Source organism: Copadichromis virginalis, linkage group LG3, assembly GCF_057382275.1.
Source record: "Copadichromis virginalis isolate Kocher_CV1m ecotype Utaka linkage group LG3, C_Virginalis_male_GT1.1, whole genome shotgun sequence".
NCBI classification, from domain to species: Eukaryota; Metazoa; Chordata; class Actinopteri; order Cichliformes; family Cichlidae; genus Copadichromis; species Copadichromis virginalis.
The window spans coordinates 38,898,646-38,920,630 of record NC_140620.1 but is presented as its reverse complement, the minus strand read 5'-3'; the positions used below and the strand labels follow the sequence as shown (position 1 = coordinate 38,920,630).

Below are 21,985 nucleotides of genomic sequence, written 5' to 3'. Positions count from 1 at the left end.
TGACTATTTTGAATGAAACGCTTGATTGTTCGATGATCACGCTTCAGAAGCTTTGCAATTTTGAGACTGCTGCATCCCTCTGCAAGATATCTCACTATTTTTGACTTTTCTGAGCCTGTCAAGTCCTTCTTTTGACCCATTTTGCCAAAGGAAAGGACATTGCCTAATAATTATGCACACCTGATATAGGGTGTTGATGTCATTAGACCACACCCCTTCTCATTACAGAGATGCACATCACCTAATATGCTTAATTGGTAGTAGGCTTTCGAGCCTATACAGCTTGGAGTCAGACAACATGCATGAAGAGGATGATGTGGACAAAATACTCATTTGCCTAATAATTCTGCACTCCCTGTATTGACACTTTTAATCTCACTCAGTGGGTGAGTGATCCAAGTCATGAAAAAGGTCACACACTCAATCTGGTGCTGTCATATGGTCTGGATGTTTGTATTATGGAAATCAAGCATTGTGGGATATCGGATCATTTCCCAGTGATGTTTAATATTGCAGTGTGTAATGCTGAGTTGAACAGCGAGGGACCTGAGTGTTAGTTGCACATGATAAATTCACTGACCGCTGCTCACTTTTCCTCTGCTTTTACTAACTCTGTCCTCTTTGATGCCAACCTTAGTGCAGAACTAGCGTCTTTGGGCATCCTATGTGACTGCTTATCAAAATATCAGAAGATTGTTAAAGCCACAAAATCTGCATTCCTGTCCAGCATAATTTCTAGCAAAGTCACAAGTCCCGAGTTCTTTTTAATAACTTACCTTCTGCATTCAGGGTGAAGTTCTTTGTAACGGGCACTGCATGTGAGCCTTTTCCCAGAGTCCCTGAGCACTGCCTGGAGGCAGAAAACACCTGACAGCGAGAAGGTCATGTCCTGACTTTTTTGTGGCTCAACAGAACACTGTGGTTCAGTGGCTTAGGATGTGGAGCGACTGGATCCTTGTTGTACCAAATTATCTCAACATCCTGAGGGTAGTAGCAGTTTGCTTCACACTTGTGAAGAGTGTTAACTGATAATTAAAAGATCAGGATGATCTCCAATTGATTCCAACTGATAACAAAATCAATTAAAACAATCAATATTCCAAAACAAACACAAAAACAAACACCAGTTAACTTTATAGCTGTTTCCTGATATCAGAAATCAATTTAAAGGGAAATCAGAATACAAAACCAATCAGCAGTTAATACTATAGGTATTACCTACAATATTATATGATTCCATCCATCCATCCATCCATTCGCTTCTACTTGTCCTTTTCAGGGTCGCGTGGGGCGCAGGAGCCTATCCCAGCTGTCATAGGGCGAGAAGCGGGGTACACCCTGGACAGGTCGCCAGTCTGTCACAGGGCTCACACACAGGGACAAACAACCATTTGCGCTCACATTCACTCGCACATTCACACCTATGGGCAATTTGGATTAACCAATTAACCTATCCCCACTAACTGCATGTCTTTGGACGGTGGAGCCGGAGTGAACCCACGCAAACACGGGGAGAACATGCAAACTCCACACAGAAAGACCCCAGCCTGATGGTGCAATTGAACTCAGGACCTTTTTGCTGTGCAGTACCAGTGCTAACCACCGTGCCACCATGCCGCCCCAATTTATGACCATTATATGACTCGTGTGGTTAAAACACTTGTACCCTCTGTTTGGGTACCTCAGTGTAACCTTTCACATGTTTTGGTTTCTGTCACTGCTGCAGCTCATGTGTGTCCCCAGAAACACTTTATCGTCACAATTTATTTATTTAATTTTAGTTCTTACAGTTTTTTTTCTATTTCTGATGTTTTTTGTGTGCTTTTGCCACATTATTTTTCTTTGCTGGTGTTTTCTTATATTGCAGTATGCATCCTACATCACATTAAAGACAAACCTGGTGGCACGCAGTCAGACGGCCTTTTTTTTTTTCGTTAGTTGCTTGATGCCCTATCCAGAAACTGTTATCTGTTATCATATACAAAGCTGGATTTTTACAATTCCTGTGTGTACTTCAGGTGTCTGGTAGTGAAGAGATGATAGCAACTGTGGAGTTTATAAACTCCTTCAGCTTTAACCTGGAGAACATCCACATTCGCATGGAAGGACCTGGGATGTTGGAGCCAAAGTCCAGGTATTACAGGTGAGTGATGATGAACAACTGTTTGTATAGCACATTTATATAGGCCTATATAAATGTGCTATACAAAAATGTGTTGTGTAGCTGCAGTTTTTCAGCTCTTTAGCTTCAGCACTGCTGATATTTCTTTCAAATGCTGCAGAGATAGCAATAAAATGAATAGCTAGTTGCTAGATTACATATTTTAAAAAGATTTGGCTTTTGAGTAAATGACAACAGGAGGTTTGACTTTATGATATATGGTAAAATTATTGACAACCTGAATAATCCTTAGCTCTAAAATAAGCACATTTAAATAAATTTAATTTCAAAGCTAAATTGTAATCATTTTTTGGCCACTAGGGGGGAGAATTACTTCCAAGGAAACATATCAAGCCACATTTAACTGTGTGACAAGAAAGATTATCATCCCGTTGGAGCTATTATCTCATCACTCATGTGTTTAACTCTCATTTTAACACAGTTAACATTTTAAACTCCTCTGGAGACAGTTTGCTATGTTCAACAGTTAGTTAATTATGAATTGAATATGTTTTTATATGTGTTTGCATAATGTTACCACAATTGTATTTACATTTCACAGTTTCTATTTGAGTGTTGATCACCCACCTCCTCTTATTTTTCTTTGTACAAGAAAGTGCCAGACAAGCATACAATAAATCTTCTGAAGATGTAAGATACAAATATCAACCAAATAAAAGAATAGAAATGCATAATCATGTGCCTTCAGTGTGTGTTTGTACATACATGTCATATTTCTTCATATTTCATATACTTCGTATATAAACAGCTTCTGTTGGCATAATTCTTACAGCTTTCAGAACAAGATTAAAATAACATATAATTTAACACCTAAGAAATTTAACACTGAAAAAATAAAGTCAACACTACATTAAATATAATTGCTTGTAGTATGAAAAGTGCATTGTCTTCTTGTAAGAGAAACCTACCACATAGGTACCCAACAGGGAAATTTAGTTTTGTGTGCAAAACTTCTTAAATATTTAGTGTAAACTATGATAAAGTTTCTGGGTCCTTTACAAATGTAACTTTTCCACACACTTCCAGTTACTACATAAATCTTTATGTAGTTAGAAATATAACTTTAATATTGTTCTTTTTGGACCTTCATTTTTCCACAGTAGAAAATACTTTTCCCTTAATCTCCTTTGAATGTGATGAGGTAGTCGGGGTATGCTTGGTTGTCATGGAACACAATATACATGGCAGGGTTATCAATTTTGTCCACTGCGCTATCGAAGCGGTTGTGAGGCTGCTGGCTGTTTCGGAGTGGAAGCACCTTCATGGTAGCTTGGCCCTGAGTGAAGACGCCTGTGAGGACTCGGGCAACGAACATTAACCGAGAACCATCAGCAGCTGGCTTGGAGTAGGTGGGCTGGGCTGAGTAGCTGGCGTTTACAGCAAAGTAGGTCCCATGACCGTGTACAGTTGCTGAATGTCGGAAGAAAAAAAAGGAAATTAGTAATAGGTTATCATAGATAAAACATGGTGACTTCCAACATATATTACGTAAGTATTGTAAGTTTGCATTTAATATCCTAAGAGTCCTGTTTGTGTCTATAAATGATGGTTAAATACAACCACATTCAAGACCATAAAATACTTGAAGCAGTCTGCAAATGATCAATCTGTCACCATGTAATGGTGGCAGGGACGTGCAGAGGGGGGGGCTAGAGGGGCTTGAGCACCCGCCCCTTTCCTGATGAGTGCCCAAAGTGCCCTTTTGTTGAGGCAACTTTTAAATTTTTTTAATTTATTTATTTATTTATTTTTATGTGTGTGTGCGTGCGGAGTCCTGTCTGTGCCCCTCAACAATAATATTTAACTATTAATCATAGTTTTGCTAAATAAAAGGATCTGGCTTGCATCAGTCACATGATCACATTTAACCAATGATCGCCCTCGACGGCAGAACGCGCTGGTTACGAGCCGGGAACGAGCTCACAAAGAGCATGCGCATTTTTTGCGGTCCGGAGCTGTAGGAGAAACACAAGTTAACTCAGAGACACAGACTGATGCGACAAACCCAGTAAGTAGGTGTACAGCGTACACTGTAGTGTGTAGCACACAGGAGTATTAGCTTATTACGTACACGTTGGTAAGCTGTCTTGTTGCAACTGACGAACTGAAACAAACGAGCGTGCTGTGTGTGCAACAGCGCGACAAACATTACCTGTCCTTTTATTAACTGCACAAGTAGTGCTGGTCACAGCTGCTGGCTACCTGTGTAAGGCTGTCATGGGTCTGTAGCTCTGTCACCGTTTTAGGGAACATATTTAGTTTTAAAGTAAGTTTCTGGGCATTTCCTGCCTTTCTGGAGGGATTATATTTCACTAAAAAACGATCTAATATGCATGTCCACATAATAATTATTATAATTATAATATATTAAAAAAACACACGCTGTATTTTAAAGAACATACATTAAGTAGCAGATTATATTAGATTTATATTTTAAATAAGACAAAATTAGGATTTTACAGCAGTAAAATTATTGTATCTCTACAGTTTAAAAATGTAATAAGCTTTGCCCTGAGTGGATAGTGAAACAAATGGAATCATCATAAATACATTATTTCATATTTATTACTTCCCCCTCCTCATTGCTTTATTATTGTAGCTCTAGTAATAAATAATAATGTAAGGATGCCCATAGTATATACAGTATTCTGAAGAAGGTCTAAAATGTCACTGTGCGTGCATGTGTGTGTTTTATTTAGCTGGATTTAAAAAAATATTACTCATGATATAACATTGTGCAGACATGGCTGGTAAGGACATGAGGAGGAAACAGTAGGAGCTGTGTGAGGCTACTAAAGGCAGGGCTATAACATTTTTCTGTCATCATTTTATTATAGATTAAGTGCAAGAGTTGTTAGGTGTGGATAATTAGATTATAGTTTATTGCAATAGCAAGTTGTGCCTTGTTCTCAGATAGACAGCAAGTGGAGAGTGATATATGAAATGATGGGATGGAAGGAAGAAGAGAAGCAAAGAGTGATTCACAGGCAGAGCCTAAATTATTTCTCACAGTTTTTTGTTGCCTTATGGTTCCAAGCGCTGTCACCAATCTTTGCATTTTGTTATTATCTCATGACACTTGTTTAATCAGCTACCATCTCTCCTGTGGACTTTTTAATGTCTACAGTCTCAGATCAACACAGCCCTGCCCTTCCCATATTAGATTCTTGATGAATGTGTGTTGTTGTTATTCAGCATGGTTCAATGTGCCCCTTTTTAACTTTGAGCACCCGCCCCTTTAAACCTCTCTGCACGTCCCTGAATGGTGGACCAATATAGACACAATGCCAGAGTGATCAGAGCGGTAAAGACTTACATGTATATGTAAAACCTTGGTGTATAGGAGGTAATAATTTCTAAGACAAAGTCAACACTAGTGATTCGTTTTGAAGCAACAGAAAAATGTTGTCTTGTTCAGTAACAATTATCACCGTTTTGTCCAGCAAAACTCCTGTTGAATCCAGTTGTCATGATGGAGTGGCAGTTTTCCTGGGTCGTCCCGTGGTACAGAGGTTTCTCCGCTGCTCCTCCCTCGTGTGCGTTCTTATCAGAAATGTGCTTCTTCTGGGCTTCATAGGCGCGCCGCAGGTGAACGTTCTGCAAACGTTCAATCTGACAAGAGAGACCGAAGCCAAAGGATCAAAGAGATGCCAAACAAAGCAGTGTGGATATTAATTACATCTGATGGCTTAGTTCATGTCTTTATGGTGGTAACCATAAACTGAGGCATGTGTTTCAGGTATGAGAAGTTTAGATTACAGCAGTGAATAATTAATGACTTTCTTACTGCAAAACTGAAAACTTTAGAAACTTAAAAATTAAAATAAAAAACACACTTTAGAAACGTGATATTTCTCAGGTAGGGAGTTTGAATTTTTCATAGCATTTCTGAGCAAATATATTGACATCGGTTCAATGGACCACAGAGATATGGTGGCCGGAAACTGCAAATATCCAACATAGATAGATAAATTGATTGATAAAATAAAATATAATGTATTTATTTTTTTAATGTGGCAATTAATTTGTTGACAGAATGTGACTGATTTCTGTTTCCTTTAATTTCCTGTTTTTCTTTTATGATTTCGATTTTTTATATACATTTACTGAATAAATATATTAAATCAATTCATGTCTTACATGTGGACACAAAAAGAAGAGCAGGTATGTGATGATGTTGCAGTTGCCATGGGTTACAAGACATCATTTCTTTACATAGGAAAAAATAGTTCCTAGGGAAAAATGTTTTCAATTTTTTTTTTTTAATATTCATTTATTATTTTTTTAATATTTATGCATTTTACAGGTTAGATAAAATAATAGGAAATTAAACACTATTTATGTTTAAATAAAAATAAATAAATAGTATTTATAGTAAGTCAGTTAAAAATAAAAAATATCTATTTTTTACACCCTTTATGTTATCGAAATATGTAATTAATGACCACATGCACTGTTGATATAAAGTCTGGTGCAGTTAATATTTTAATTAGCTTCTTTCCCTGAATGTTAACATGTATCATGATAGCTGACCAGTTAAGCAGACCACATTACAGCCAGTAATGCTCACTAGTTTGCACTGTAACCACACAATCAACTTTTTCAGCTTGTATGCATTTACTTGTGTATATATGTACTTGTACTTGAGCAGGAAAAGCCACCCACCTTCATCACAGTTTTGGGGACAGTTCGTTTGAAAGCCTCCTTCACTGTGTGATACTCTGCAGAAGAAGTCTCCAGAGAAACCACCTTCATAGTCTCATTGGCAGCCATGGGGTCCCAGTACAGAGGGAAAGTAAAGTCTGAAAAAGACAACATGTTTGTTATATTTTATTAAGTCAGGTAACTATTGGTTTGGCATAGGAATGCATTTCCTGTTTTCTGTGACTTTAGTGCTTGCTTTCTTTAACTGATGATAAGTTTGTTAAAGCCCTTTTCTATTCCCATTCTGTTCCTTCAGCTGTGTCTCTATGTTTATCTTCTGTCTCTCTGTCACACTTTCATGTTGTGAGTCTGTCATCTCTTACTTCCTGTTTTACTTTGGTGGTATTTCGTCTCTTGCGCTTCGTGTCCAGTTCTTTCCTCTGTCTCATCAATCTTCCCTTGCCCTTTGTTGTGTTCTCTCTCAGCTCTTTTCCTCTGTGCCTTGTGTTTTCTAAGAAGTTGAAAAAGTATTTTTTTCTCCTCTGTTTCTTTGTATTTTTAAGAGCTTAGCAATAAAGCTGTCATTGACTTTTACACATTGCATAGATGTTTTAAAATTGGGATTTGGTTCAGTCCAGCCACATATCAGTCTTAACACTGTTTGCTATATTGGTGCCCTTCTGACACCAATCTAACACTGCTTTGCAATGCAATTTGAAATCAGCAGATAAGGAGAGACTTTGATATTTCTAATATTGAAATTTTGACATTTCCTGTTTCAAAACTGTTTACTGTTACTGTCATTCCTCATAGTGACTTTTGCAACTATTTTTACAAGTACATTTTTTAATACTTTTTTAGTAGAATTATTTCTTTCAAAACCTTAACATTTTTTTATTGAAGTTTATATTACTCTCAAGCATCAAACTCCAGTATCAGTCAGGCTCATTTTTGTAACATCTCTGAGAACTATCTACTCACCTGGAAGATTCTCAAGTCGTTTCAGCTTTGTCGTCTGTCTGCTCAGTGGTCGTGTGGCCACCATTGCCTGTACATCAACCTCCCATATAAGTCCCTGTGCATCTGTTATTCCTTCTGTTAATTCGTTTTTTTCCAATTGGTGATTAGCTGATTTGGGAAGTCTTTCCCAGTTACCGTGATTTGCCAGGATGCACCAAACCACTTTGTTGTAAACATCCTCCTCCTCCCTCACTCTCACCTCTCTAGCAAGGTTCATGTACTGGCACTGATTCATTTTCTGCAGTACCCGGGTGACCCCGTCTTTTAGCCCGCTCACTGTTAGGGCGCCAGACTGATCAGTTTGCACAAATAAACCCTCAGCCTCCACCAGCTCCTTCAGCTCCATCATGTCATCCTGGTTGAGGAGTTCCAGTTCCTCCTTTGAGAAGGTGTTACTGGAGCACTGCGTCTGATATTGATGCTTCAGCTTTTCCATGGCATCGTCAATGTCGGATATGGAAAGACCCAGGAACGTGAAGACAGACTGCTGACTTGTGGAGCTGATTTGGAGACTGCTGAGGTATGCACTCACACTAGGAGCAGACTGTTGTTGCTGTTGTTGTTCTTGAAATGACACTGGAAGGTGGATCAAACAAATAAGCAAGTATTTTCAGTAAAATAATAATTTAATCTGCTTTTTATTTTAAAAATCACTACACTAAATAACCACACAAGATGGCACTTTGTGAATATTTCTGTCACCTCTGTTGATGACAGCTGGGGAATACATCTGCATCGCTTCCTCTTTAAAAGCCAAGAAGACATCGATCTTAATCAGGACGAGGCGGATGTCGGTGAGGCTGTTCATTGATGATGTAGAAGACTTGATCACTCGAAGGATGGCACCTGCCACAATAGTAGGGTCCAACTCGCCAGCACCTGCAGAAACACCACTTGCATTTAGGTGTGTGTGTGTGTGTGTGTGTGTGTGTGTGTGTGTGTGTTTGTGTGTGTAGCACAACAAGACTTGAATGCCAAACAAAATACGTACCAGCAAAGATAGCAGGAATTGCCACTGAGCTGTATTTATACGACTCACAATAGTAAATGACATTACACACAAGTTGGATGAAGTCCAAGTTGTAGACTTCATCCCTTTGTCCACATACATGAAAAATAGCTTTACAGGGGAAATTTCCAGACTGGGTCACAAATATTTTTCCTCGTTCCACGTATGCTGCACAGAAAGTGACAAAATAAGCATGAGTGAGAGGCAGATAAGTAAGATGAGAAGATAAGTAGCAACTTCTCTATTTCTCACCTGCTTTCAGTTCTGCTTCCACCTCTGGTCCAGCTACAGTTAAGATATCTTTGCATACCCCATCTGTAGAAGAAGAAGAGAAAAAGAATAAAAAAAATACTGAATAATTAAATCTGGACCTGCTAACTGCCCTACATGTATTTTTACAAGGGGTGGGATTTTAATGCATTGATTGCAATTAGTTAATTAGAAAAAAATTTAACGCGTTAAAAAAAGCGCTTTTAATCACACTTTGCATTCCAAGCAAAGGGGAACTTTTGTCAATGCTCGTTTCCCTGGTATACCGATTACACTAGTGATGGTAAATTTGATTCTTTTTACTGAATCGAGTTTTGATGAGTCACTCACCAAAGTGAATCGGATTTTTGAGTCATTTGATTCACTGAGTCAGTTGACTAGAGAGTGCAAAAAATGTACATTTTCACTCAAAGTTAATTTGTTTCTCTTTTCATGTAAATCCTACTGCTAAGATGAATGATTCTAAAAAAACAACAACTATTTTATAGAGCAAAAAAGAGCAAAAACATTTCTAAAATTAAGCAATTTCCTATCAAAACTGCTTAATAAACATTTATTTTTTTTATTTGTATTTTATTAGTATTTTCCATAAATGTGTCAAATATATATTTTCTCATCTAAATGTCCTCTGAGCTGTGAGCCAGGGGGCGGTAATGTGCCTTAACATTGGTTGCCAACCAAGAAGAAGAAGAAGCTGTGAGCCAGGAGGGAGGGGGTGAGTGAGTGAGTGAGTGAGTGAGTGAGTGAGTGAGTGATTCGCTTACGCTTACGATTCAGCACAGGAAGGGAGGGTGTTAGCATGTTAGTAGAGTGATGCTACTGTGAACCGAGGAGCTATTTTCTTGATGTGAGCTTCCACTCAGGGTTTTTTCTTTCAGTTCAGAGCAGAAATGCTTTTGTTAAGAAACTGGCTGTTGTTCCCCCCCCCCCCACACACACACAATTTTAATTATAAGCTAGATATAGTTCTACTAATGGAATTAGTTTTCTAACAGCAACAGGGATGAGTCAGTAAGTCAGTTGGGCTTGTGAATCACGAATCGAACATCACTAGATTACACTGATGCACACATCAGAGGTAAAAAGAATCAGAATAAAGTGACTTGCTGTGACTGAGCAGAGGCAAATTTAATTTCAAAAGACTACCTGACGGAAGCCTTGATAAAAGCATGGTTTTATGCAAACTGTGCAAAAAGGAGTTTGCGTACCATGAAGCACTTCAACTTTACGGCACCATCTAATTGCAAAACATGTTGCAGCAAGCACGAAACTGTGGGAGCTGTTAGCTCTAGCAGTTCGAGTACCAACAAAAGATATCGGCAGCCCAAATGTGATGAAATGACTGGCTTAAGGACCAAAATTAGCAAGTCATCATTGGACAACAATGCCCATAAATCTCTGCTTTGCATTTTGTCATCCACCAAACCTGTTCCGACTGAATTTGCCTGGTCAGCACTTGCACAAAAATATTAAACTACAACCATGATAGGTACGAGATGTAAAATACAAGTAAGTATTTGATCTTAAAATAAGTGGCCTGCTGATAATACTAGATGAAAACTTGGATGGTAAAAATAGTAAATGGCCTGTATTTATATAGCGCTTTACTAGTCCCTAAGGACCCCAAAGTGCTTTACACATCCAGTCATCCACCCATTCACACACACATTGGTGATGACAAGCTACATTGTAGCCCACAGCCACCCTGGGGCGCACTGACAGAGGCGAGGCTGCCGGACACTGGCGCCACCGGACCACCACCAGTAGGCAACGGGTCAAGTGTCTTGCCCAAGGACACGATGATCGAGACTGTCGGAGCCAGGGCTCGAACCAGCAACCTTCTGATTACAAGGCGAACTCCCAACTCTTGAGCCACGATCGCCCGTAATATGTTCAAAGATCATGTTTAAAAAGACATCCCCATTTCTGAGCAAACATGCATGAACATGTGTTTACCTTTGAAATTCGTAGAGAGCTATGCCACCATTGTGGCTAAAAAAACATAATGTCACAGTTACAACATGATCCTCATGCTCACTATGCTATGTACAGTGGGGCAAAAAAGTATTTAGTCAGCCACCGATTGTGCAAGTTCCCCCACTTAAAATGATGACAGAGGTCAGTAATTTGCACCAGAGGTACACTTCAACTGTGAGAGACAGAATGTGAAAAAAAATCCATGAATTCACATGGTAGGATTTGTAAAGAATTGATTCGTAAATTATGGTGGAAAATAAGTATTTGGTCACCTCAAACATAGAAAATCTCTGGCTCTCACAGACCTGTAACGTCTTCTGTAAGAAGCTTTTCTGTCCCCCACTCGTTACCTGTATGAATGGCACCTGTTTGAACTCATCATCTGTATAAAAGACACCTGTCCACAGCCTCAAACAGTCAGACTCCAAACTCCGCCATGGCCAAGACCAAAGAGCTTTCGAAGGACACCAGGAAAAGTATTGTAGACCTGCACCAGACTGGGAAGAGTGAATCTACAATAGGCAAGCAGCTTGGTGTGAAAAAATCAACTGTGGGAGCAATCATCAGAAAATGGAAGACATACAAGACCACTGATAATCTCCCTCGATCTGGGGTTCCACGCAAGATCTCATCCCGTGGGGTCAAAATGATCATGAGAACGGTGAGCAAAGATCCCAGAACCACACGGGGGGACCTGGTGAATGACCTGCAGAGAGCTGGGACCAAAGTAACAAAGGTCACCATCAGTAACACACTACAACGGCAGGGAATCAAATCCCGCAGTGCCAGACGTGTTCCGCTGCTGAAGCCAGTGCATGTCCAGGCCCGTCTGAAGTTTGCCAGAGAGCACATGGATGATACAGCAGAGGATTGGGAGAATGTCATGTGGTCAGATGAAACCAAAGTAGAACTTTTTGGTATAAACTCAACTCGTCGTGTTTGGAGGAAGAAGAATACTGAGTTGCATCCCAAGAACACCATACCTACTGTGAAGCATGGGGGTGGAAACATCAGGCTATGGGGCTGTTTTTCTGCCAAGGGGACAGGACGACTGATCCGTGTTAAGGACAGAATGAATGGGGCCATGTATCGTGAGATTTTGAGCCAAAACCTCCTTCCATCAGTGAGAACTTTGAAGATGAAACGAGGCTGGGTCTTCCAACATGACAATGATCCAAAACACACCGCCCGGGCAACAAAGGAGTGGCTCCGTAAGAAGCATTTGAAAGTCCTGGAGTGGCCTAGCCAGTCTCCAGACCTCAACCCCATAGAAAATCTGTGGCGGGAGTTGAAAGTCCGTGTTGCTCGGCGACAGCCCCAAAACATCACTGCTCTCGAGAAGATCTGCATGGAGGAATGGGCCAAAATACCAGCTACTGTGTGTGCAAACCTGGTAAAGACCTATAGTAAACGTTTGACCTCTGTTATTGCCAATAAAGGTTATGTTACAAAGTATTGAGTTGTATTTTTGTTATTGACCAAATACTTATTTTCCACCCTGATTTACGAATAAATTCTTTACAAATCCTACCATGTGGATTCATGGATTTTTTTTTCACATTCTGTCTCTCACAGTTGAAGTGTACCTCTGGTGCAAATTACTGACCTCTGTCATCATTTTAAGTGGGGGAACTTGCACAATCAGTGGCTGACTAAATACTTTTTTGCCCCACTGTACTTGTGTGCATCCTCAGTTTCACTTACCAAGGATAAAATTTTGGAAGTCTGTTGTGTTCACTACAACATCTGTAGTTTCATTGGTTATGTCACCAAACACAACATGTAGTTTAACCCCACTTTCCACTGTCATGGTTATGTCATCCAAGTCACTGGTGAGGGACCTGAAGATTGCTTAGAGGAAGAACACCACACATTAGCTATTGTTTGATATTTAATCTGATAACTGAGGGTACTAATGAAGATGGTAAAATATGGCACAGGCTGAATGCTTTTTATCTGCTCACTATTCATTAATGTCACATAATAAAGACAGTCTGAGTAGTGCTAGTTTACCTTGGCCTCCCTGGTTCATATTTAAGCTGAGCTGTCTGTAGACATCGTGGTAGCACTGTAGATAAAAACACAGAATAACACGATAAAGAATTGATGCCTGCATGTTACATATCAGATACAGGCCATCAAGTAAGGGTTACCTCCTCAGAATCAGGGTAACCAGGTTTAATGACAATGTGGATGTTTGTAAGAGATCCAGAAGATGCAGATAATCCAAACTGGTGAATGATGTCAGTCAACACTTGAATAGCTTCTCTCAGCGGGGATTGTAAAACAATTCCTGGCCCAATGATTGGAATGGCCACTGAACCAAAATTCTGCCGTACACAAAGCTCCAGACACTTCTGCAGACCGTTACCAAGAGCCTGCAAATCAAAAGTTACATATTTTTAACTATGTTTTCAAACTTAACTCTTGGATTGTACACTGCAACTGAGCACACAAGGAAAACCTTGAGTCTCCACAAAAAACTTAAATTTGTTTGCATAAGTCCTGGCTTGGAGTTTGTGGTATATAACATCAAGTTATTCCAACCTTTCAACTATACACAGCAATGATATTTATTTAATTTCATAAAACTTTACTATTCCCAAAGGAAATTCATTGATGCATTTCATTGGTTTTCTGAAGGTAAATTAAATATGAATAAGCTCTTATCCATCTCTAGAAGTGTTAATAAAAGTCCTTAATTTTACCTGAACACTCTTTCCTCTTACTCCGTCCCAAGGCAAGCACTCAATGAAGAAAATCTTGGAGCAGCCCAGAGATGGAGGTGCATCAACCAGCTGAACATCACCAGGGGTGATGGCACAACTGGCTAAGACTGAATCAAACTTTAACTTTAATACATTCCCAGCTTTGGCCAACAAACTTTTGCCAATATTTGTAGAAGTCAGCTGCTTGTTGAGCATGGGGACCACCAGAACATCCACCTGCAGAAATAATATTGAATAACATGAATGTTGATATTTTATTTTGAGACTATGGGAAATAGAATTGAATGGAAATAATCAAACCTGTTCATTTTCTAAACTGCTGAGTTTGATCTTCAGGTTTGTTCTGTTGATTGCAGAGTTTCCAACTGTGCTGTACATGCTGCTGCTGTAGCTGAGAGATCTAGGTGTGTCGCTGAGTCTGCTGGTGTTTCGTGGTCTTTGCACGTTTGGGGTGGCTGCAGTTTGCTTCTCTCGGATAATGACGTGACAGGAACCCTCTATCAGCTCTTTAGTCACTTTACCCTCTTCCTGGAAGTACTGCTGAGCCCCTGGTCCATCTAGAGTCAAAGTGTCTACTACAACACTGTCTAGAGTTGATGTTAGGGCCTCCTTGGCCTCCTGAACATGACATCGAGGACCAGACACAAACACACAAGGATTTGGAAAATGTGAGGCTTGTAAGGTCACCTTGGTCTGCTTCATGCCAATCAAGTCTAGGATTTTATTAAAACAGTAGACAGTGTCATGATGAAGCAGATTGATGGTTTCTTGAGTTGAAACTTGATTCAACTGGAAGTCATGAAGAACTTCATTGAGCTTGGCCACATTTTCACTGTAGCCCACCAGTTGGACGTTGGTTGCTGAGGTTCCCCTGGCGCCTGGCATGTAGCTGATGTCCACTCTGAACTCTCTACTGTTGGCCTCGTTTTTGGCTTTTGTCAGAATTTCTTTCAACCTGTTGAGATCTATTGCACCCTGCAGCTGTACAGTGGTCACTTTAAAGTCTCTCATTACTGCTGCCTCGGCCTCATTCAGAGCATCAGAGGACAAACTGGACAGAACCAGATCTGAACCCACCTCAAAGAAAACAGGGTTTCTGAGGCTCTGCAGGAAGCGAGTTTGGTATTTTGGGATGGCATCACTGGTCTTCATGAAGGTTAGCAGAGCTGTAGGGAACTTAACGCTCTTCTCCTTTATGTTCTTAATCAGTTCAACCAGTTTTGCAGCTCCTGACTGCACCTCTTTGTCAGGGCCCTCCAAAGTGATCATGGCACTACCTCTGATGATTGTAACCTCTGGACAATTAGCACGCATTTCTCGATTTAAGTCTTCTTCTATGAGCTTGAAGTTCTTCTCCACAATTGGCACTTCCTTTTTGGTGGGTAGGCTTTTTTCCAGAATTGCAATCTTCTCCTCCATGGCATCAACCTCTCCTACAACCACAGCATAGCCACTCTCTGTGTAAACTTTGATATCATCTGTCTTAAAGGCCGAGTCCTGCAGTACTATTTTCACCTGTTTTGGCTCAAGCACATGATAGCAGTTGTAGCTCTCAGTTAGCTGGACGAAGACCTGATTCACCTGATACTCCCATTTCTCTGCAGAACCACCTAATCCTCCTCCTGGACCCTTGTCAACCTCCCCTCTAACCAAAACCTCCTCTTCATCGAAATTTAGCTCCACTGTGCAGCCGATTGACGACAGTTGTTTTTCGAAAAATGTGTATGCTTTACAGTTGTCTCTCAGGAAAAACAGCAGGAAAACATCTATTCTGAAAGTCTTCTCAAGACCCTTTATGTTTGGGTTTGTAGAGCTCTGAAAGAAGAGAAGAAATCAAACAAATCTGTCAATTAATGCTATAAGATAGACTACTTATCATGAACAATTGGAGTGTACCACATAGGCCTGGGTAGTAAATCAAAAACGAATCATAACCTTCATTCAAAAACTCTAATCAACGTACATTAAAAAAAAAAGTTGATTTCACAGCAGTTTTCAGTTGTACTGATTCATAGAGTCCTTTCTGTTATGTAAATAAAAACACATAAAATTAATATTTCTCTGTATATGTTTTTTTTGTTGTTGTTATGTCTGACTATGACACTGTGTTAGAACAGAAATACGCTACAGTCGAGTTTCTAAAACAGTTTCGATATTGTGTACAATGTAAATGAAAGCAGAATACAATGGTTTGTGAATCAGTTAAAACATGATGTTGAGGTTTTTTTGTTTTTTTTTAATCTGTTTGCTAGCAGCAGTGTCCATGGATTCCACAAAGAATTTAAAATTTTGTTTACTGGCCAGACTCCTTCAAGCTGATAGGAAGGAAACAGTAACTCAAATAACATCACAACATTACAATCCAAAATTAACAACAAAGATTTAAAAGAAACAGCACTGAAGTCTTACTTGGTACTATCAAAGTGTACCTAATAAAATGTCCAGTGAGAGTGTTACCATCTGGCTTTTTATGACCTATGTTTTTAAAAAAAAACACTATCTTTGATTGTATGGAGGTGGAGTAACATACATGGCATTGGTTACTTGCTTGTCTCGTCTTGTCAATTACAGTCAATTGTGCCTCACTTATGTGTGTAGTTTCCTCGTTCCCCTCTGTGCATTTACAGTGTGTGTTCTCTTGTGTTCGTTACTGGATCGTCTACGTTATTTCCAGTGATAGGAATAACGTTACTAACACCGTTACATTTTTTCAGTAACGAGTAAACTAGTTACTATTTCTATCGTTACAATGCCGTTACCATTACTAACAGAAAAGTGCGGTGCAGTGCGTTACTATTTTTCCACAAACAGGCGGTCGAAGATGTGTTCAGCAGACAATCACTTTTTGGCACAACACCTGGAGCTAAGGGGCAATCACATGAGTGCTGCTGTTTGACTGAGGAAGAATAAAGTAGTCGTGGTAAGCCAGTCACATGACCACTTCAAGATGACAAAGCAACAAGGTGATATATACTGGTTTTTAAATTGTGTTGATAGGCCAGTAAAACCAGAGTCATGATAAACAATATATACGCTGCGTTTTTTCCTGAATAGTTTTGTCACATTTACTGTCTAAGGACAGTGCTAGCAAGCACTCTCTGCTTATGAGTAGAGATGGCACGATACCACTTTTTTATATCCAATACCGATATCATAAATTTGGATATCGGCCGATACCGATATGAATCCGATTGTCACGGGTTGCCGGGGCAAGCCGTGTGTGAATTATTAACGGACCCAAGATGCAGACTGCTTAAGTCGTGAGCGAGCTTTATTAACAAAAGGGTGAAACAAACAGGAACGAGGTGGACGAAAACCAAAACTTAAGAGTAACCTACACTGGGAAAAGCTAAGCAAAAACAAACATGAAACCTTGAGACATGAACCAGAGATGTGGGGAGAAGGCACTGGAAAATGGCATAGGAACATGAAACGTGAAAAAAGGAGAGTACAGAAACCCAGAATAAACAAAACCACAGAATAATAATAAACTAAAACATAAACACGGAGTCACAGACTCCGGACCATGACGCCAATATAGTGTGTTTTTTAATAAATAAAACTGTTTTTTAATATCTTGCTGCATTTTGTATAAGTTCAAACCTGAAAAAAAACACTAAAGCTATTCTGTTATACCTGTATGCAAAAAATACACTGCACCCAAAATATTTCATAGTTCAGCAATACTGATCAATCTAATAAACTTAAACCTACTCAATCCTTCTTATTCTGGTATTTTAAAGAGTAAGCAACCTAACTAATAGGGTTGCAAACTCCCAGCAAAAAAATATATAAAATAGGGAACCACCCTCCACCTAATGATGCTTAATCGACGTAATCAACTTTAATTTGATGCAGTGTGAAAAAAAATGCACAGAAATCAATTATTTTTCAAGAATAATTAAATAGATTCAACATCTTTCTTCAACAGAAGTGCAGACTGCACAGATGGTATCTTCCCAAAGGAAAAAGTACTATAGCTTACTAGGGTATATTAGACTTAACAACTATATACAATAATGGACTTCTATACTTTTTACATCAGATTAAAATTTGGGTGTAAGATTCAGATAATTATTTATTAAAAGCTAGACATTTTAAATGAGAACAAGAAAGAAAAGTATGTCTTTGTGCCCCCTTTCCCTGTTCATGCCCTATCGGCCCCCCTGGCTAAACTTTGCTAGATCCGCCCCTGCACAGTTACCAGCCGTCAGCTAGTAGATCCTGGTGTACAAAGTAATTACTTTGTACACCAGGATCTTTTTTTATAAAAAAAAAAAAATTCTAACAACTGCTTATCAAGCTTAAACGTGCTGCTGTTATTCAGCTGCTGGTTTTCTCTTTCTGGCGCGAATTGGGCGACAAACAAACAAGAGAGACAGACTCGCGACAGAAAAGCCGATCAGCTGATCACTAATCAGTTTCACGCTGAAGTAGCAGCAGGAGAGGGAGGGAGAGAGAAGAGGCAGTCGCTCCATATATCAGTCAAGCTTACCGTGGGAATGCTTTACAAACATTTAGATGGACTTACACACTTGCTTTACTTCTCTCTGGGATAACTTTCTCGGAGATGAAATGCCGGTTTGGTAGCGAGGCTCCGACTGCTCAACCAGACCGCAGACGGGTCTGGCACACAGCCCCTCTATCACGTGATGCATACTGCTCCGACGTGCTATGGTTATGAGCCGAGTTATGCCATGTTGCAAGTTTTGTGAGGTGCTTTTTGATATTTAATGGATGGATTACATTTTTTGTTTCTCCGATCCAGTAATTTAAGTCAGTATTGGACTGATACCGATACATAATATCAGATCGGTCCATCTCTACTCTCAACACACTCAATCGAATGTCAGCAGCTGAAGAATAAGAGTTTGTTTTATATTCATAGTGACAAATCGGGTAAGATGCTAGCCAGCCAGTTAAGGGGCTTCCAGGCAGGTTGACAGATCAAGATCAAATTTAGTCTGCAGCTCCATGCATTTATATATATATATATATATATATATATATATATATATAGATATATAGATATATAGATATATATATATATATAGATATATTCATGAATTCCAGGGAATTTACATCTGCCAGGAGAGTTAAATTAAAACACCAGTGTCGTCTGGATTGAAGGACGTCTGGAAAACTCATTGATAACACAACAGGGGTATGGTCTGATGTTACTATGGCCTGGTATTCACAGGATTGGACCCATGGAGTCAACCGATTATTGATGAGAAAATAATCCATCCTAGAATAAGTGTGGTGTACCTGTGAAAAAACGAGTACTCTCCTCTGTGGGGGTGTAAATAGTGCCAAACATCAGACAGTTAGATAAAAAAAAAAGGTTAACTCGCTACTCTTAAACTGATTCGGCAACATTATCCGGCTCTGACGCTGAGTTTTTACTGTAACCAAAAGTCATGTTTGAAAGAGCAGTAAACTGTACCAGTGATTGGCTTGGCATTGGCTGGTCAGAGGTCTGTGGTGAACTTGTCCGGCTCACGGTCAGCCGCACTTGTCCACTAGGAAGAGTGATGGTGTGAAACTTCCTCTGCAAAACTCTGTCTTGATCTAAAACGAGCATAAACAGAGTCACTGAAACACAAATATAGGAATACATTTTACAAATAACCGACTGTCCTACCTTCTTTTTCCTTAAAACATATTTTATAAACGTTTCCTCCGAGTTTTTCAAGATTTCCACAGTCGCCACCCCCGGACTCTCGCCTTTTCTGAAAGTATCTCCTCACTTTCTCCTTCTCTCTGTCTGTAAAGTCAGTGGCTTCAAAAAACAGTGGATACGGATATTCATCCATTTTATCTGCAATTCTACACTAACATGAGAACTTTAAGCCCGTCAAACATTTGGCCGCTCTGAGTGCCCGTTTTTCTTTCAGTTTCACTTTTAAAGTATCACATCCTCATGTTTACACTCCCACACCCAGCAATGGGAAAAGTGCGCATTTAATTCTCAGGGGATTTTTTCAGCTCACCTGCTCTGCAGGTATTTTACAAGGTGTTTCAGCTGTCAGAGTATAACTCTAAATCAGCGGTCACCGGTACCGGTCCGTGAGTCGTTTGGTACCGGGCCGCGAGAGTTGAGGCATGAAATGTCTGGTTTTCAGGGGTTTTTTTTTATCGGTTTTCAGCGTTATTTTGTTATCGTTTTTATCGTTAACTCGGTTTTCCTGGGTCTTTTCACGTGTGTTTAAATCTTTCTTTTTTCGGTACCGGTACTAGTTTTATTTTGTTGTATTTATCCGCGACACCTTAAAGTCCGTGAAAATGGGCATAAACCGGTCCGTGGCGCAAAAAAGGTTGGGGACCGCTGCTCTAAATCATATTTATGTCTTAATATGGTTTTGAGAAAGACATTTTACCAGTAATTATGTGAGGTCTGACATTAACTCAAGCTCGAGCTGTTTTCATATTTTCATCTGAAAACATCACACTAAAATCTACAGATATGACTTTTACTAAGAAGGAGGTAAATAAGCTCAGGAGATTTGTGGCAGTGACTGATTCATGTGATGAGGTCCTTTATGGACAGATGTCATGCCATGAACAATAGCATACATTACATTGATTCTTTAAACAATGGAGAAGAAGCATCAGTTTGTGAAGATCATATTGCTGAACAAATTATATAAACATCTTAGATTTTTCTTTCTCAAATAGTTTATTGTAAGAACAAACACAGTATATCTAAAAAATCACCGGGCAAAAAAGCATTACTGATTTAATACATTTTAAAAACACTTTTAAAATTTCGTAAAGCTACAGCTACTAAACAAAGTCAAAATTCCTTGTTATTAACTGCTGAGGAAATTACACATCTTTCATTTTAGTATTAAACACTGCATTTATATTTGTGATCCTATAAATCACCAAATGTTTTAATTTTCACATGAATGTCTGTTTACAGTTACAGATTTTGTCTTGATCTCCAACAGTGATCTTCCACATTCTCACATGTAGTTTCAAGCAGTAATCTAGAAATATCTAAAGCTCAGAACCAAATCTTTAGTGTCCAACTGAAGTTACCATAAAATTAAAGTTAGCTTAGTTTATTGTGCATTAAGAAATAATTACATGGTTTTTCAACATATGGTTAGAATAACATTATTGAAACGGTCATATTTTACGTGCAAATTGAGAGAAAGTGACCACACATAAATTTTATGTTGAACTGTCTCGAAATCAGATCTGTGCCTCTTTAAATATGTCCTTCCCATTCAGCAGCCCCGCCTATTAAGGGGTGGGAAAATCCACCTCTTCTATTTTCATCTCAAGCTGCTGAGTAAGGACCCAGACTGCGCTGTGGCAGAAGCAGTTACACAAAGTAAAACTTGTGCTATCATGAGAAACCACTTTTCTTTGAATTTACGTTCAGGAATTTAAGCACAGAGACTTTTGAAGGTGGATTTATTTGCTGTTTAATGTTGTGTAGTTGAGCAGCTAATTATCCATTTTTTCCTACAGAGTGACTATTTGATTGGCTGCTCAGCCATGTGCTGTGACTGGTTGAATAGTTAATGGTGGAAGAGAGGAAAAACAGACACACTGTGGAAGAGCCAGAAATTCTAATTAACAATTAAATACACAGTAGTTTATAAACACACAGAGAGTGAAAAACATGAGTGAAAAAGAAACATAAAGTGCATCATGGGAAGGATTGAGGGGTCATCTGCACTAAACATATGCTTTATCAAAAATGGAAGTTTTAAGCCTAATTTAATCTTAACCCACACTACTTTTAAATATCCTAAGAACCAAAAGTAAGCCTGCAGTCTGAGAGCAAAGTGCTCTGTTGGGGTGATACAGTATTATGAGGTCTTTAACATAAGATGGGGCCTGACTGTTCAGAACACTGATGGTAAATCGGTGTTGAAAATGTATTAGCTGTATAGGAAATATTCCCCATGATGAAGCACTAACAGAAGATTATGAGGTAATCTGGATAAGCCTTATGTTAGAGTGGATTGTTAAATGTTGTCATTTTTATGCTTACCATCCATCTCTACATTGTTTAACTGTGGGATGAAAGGAATTCTACTGTCCTTCCCCCCAGATTCTCGAGGTTCTAGGTGGGGGGCTGTAGTCTTTTATTACAGACACATCCTTTTGCTTTTTGATGTAAGCTTCCTGCGTTTA

The 21,985-nt window shown here is 39.2% G+C and overlaps 1 protein-coding gene across 1 annotated transcript; it reads right to left on the bottom strand.

Moving 5' to 3' along the window:
• Positions 1-2,686: 2,686 nt before the first annotated feature.
• LOC146714602 (protein mono-ADP-ribosyltransferase PARP14-like) lies at positions 2,687-19,704 on the bottom strand. The gene is made up of 14 exons (XM_085451004.1): positions 19,476-19,704; positions 19,278-19,402; positions 14,132-15,646; positions 13,811-14,047; positions 13,256-13,480; positions 13,116-13,170; positions 12,807-12,953; positions 9,108-9,170; positions 8,838-9,023; positions 8,549-8,725; positions 7,808-8,422; positions 6,848-6,984; positions 5,614-5,794; positions 2,687-3,592 (listed from the first exon to the last, which is right to left on the bottom strand). The coding sequence occupies exons 1-14, from the start codon at positions 19,645-19,647 to the stop codon at positions 3,300-3,302; spliced, it is 4,128 nt and encodes a 1,375-aa protein (XP_085307130.1). The 5' UTR covers positions 19,648-19,704; the 3' UTR covers positions 2,687-3,299.
• Positions 19,705-21,985: the final 2,281 nt, after the last annotated feature.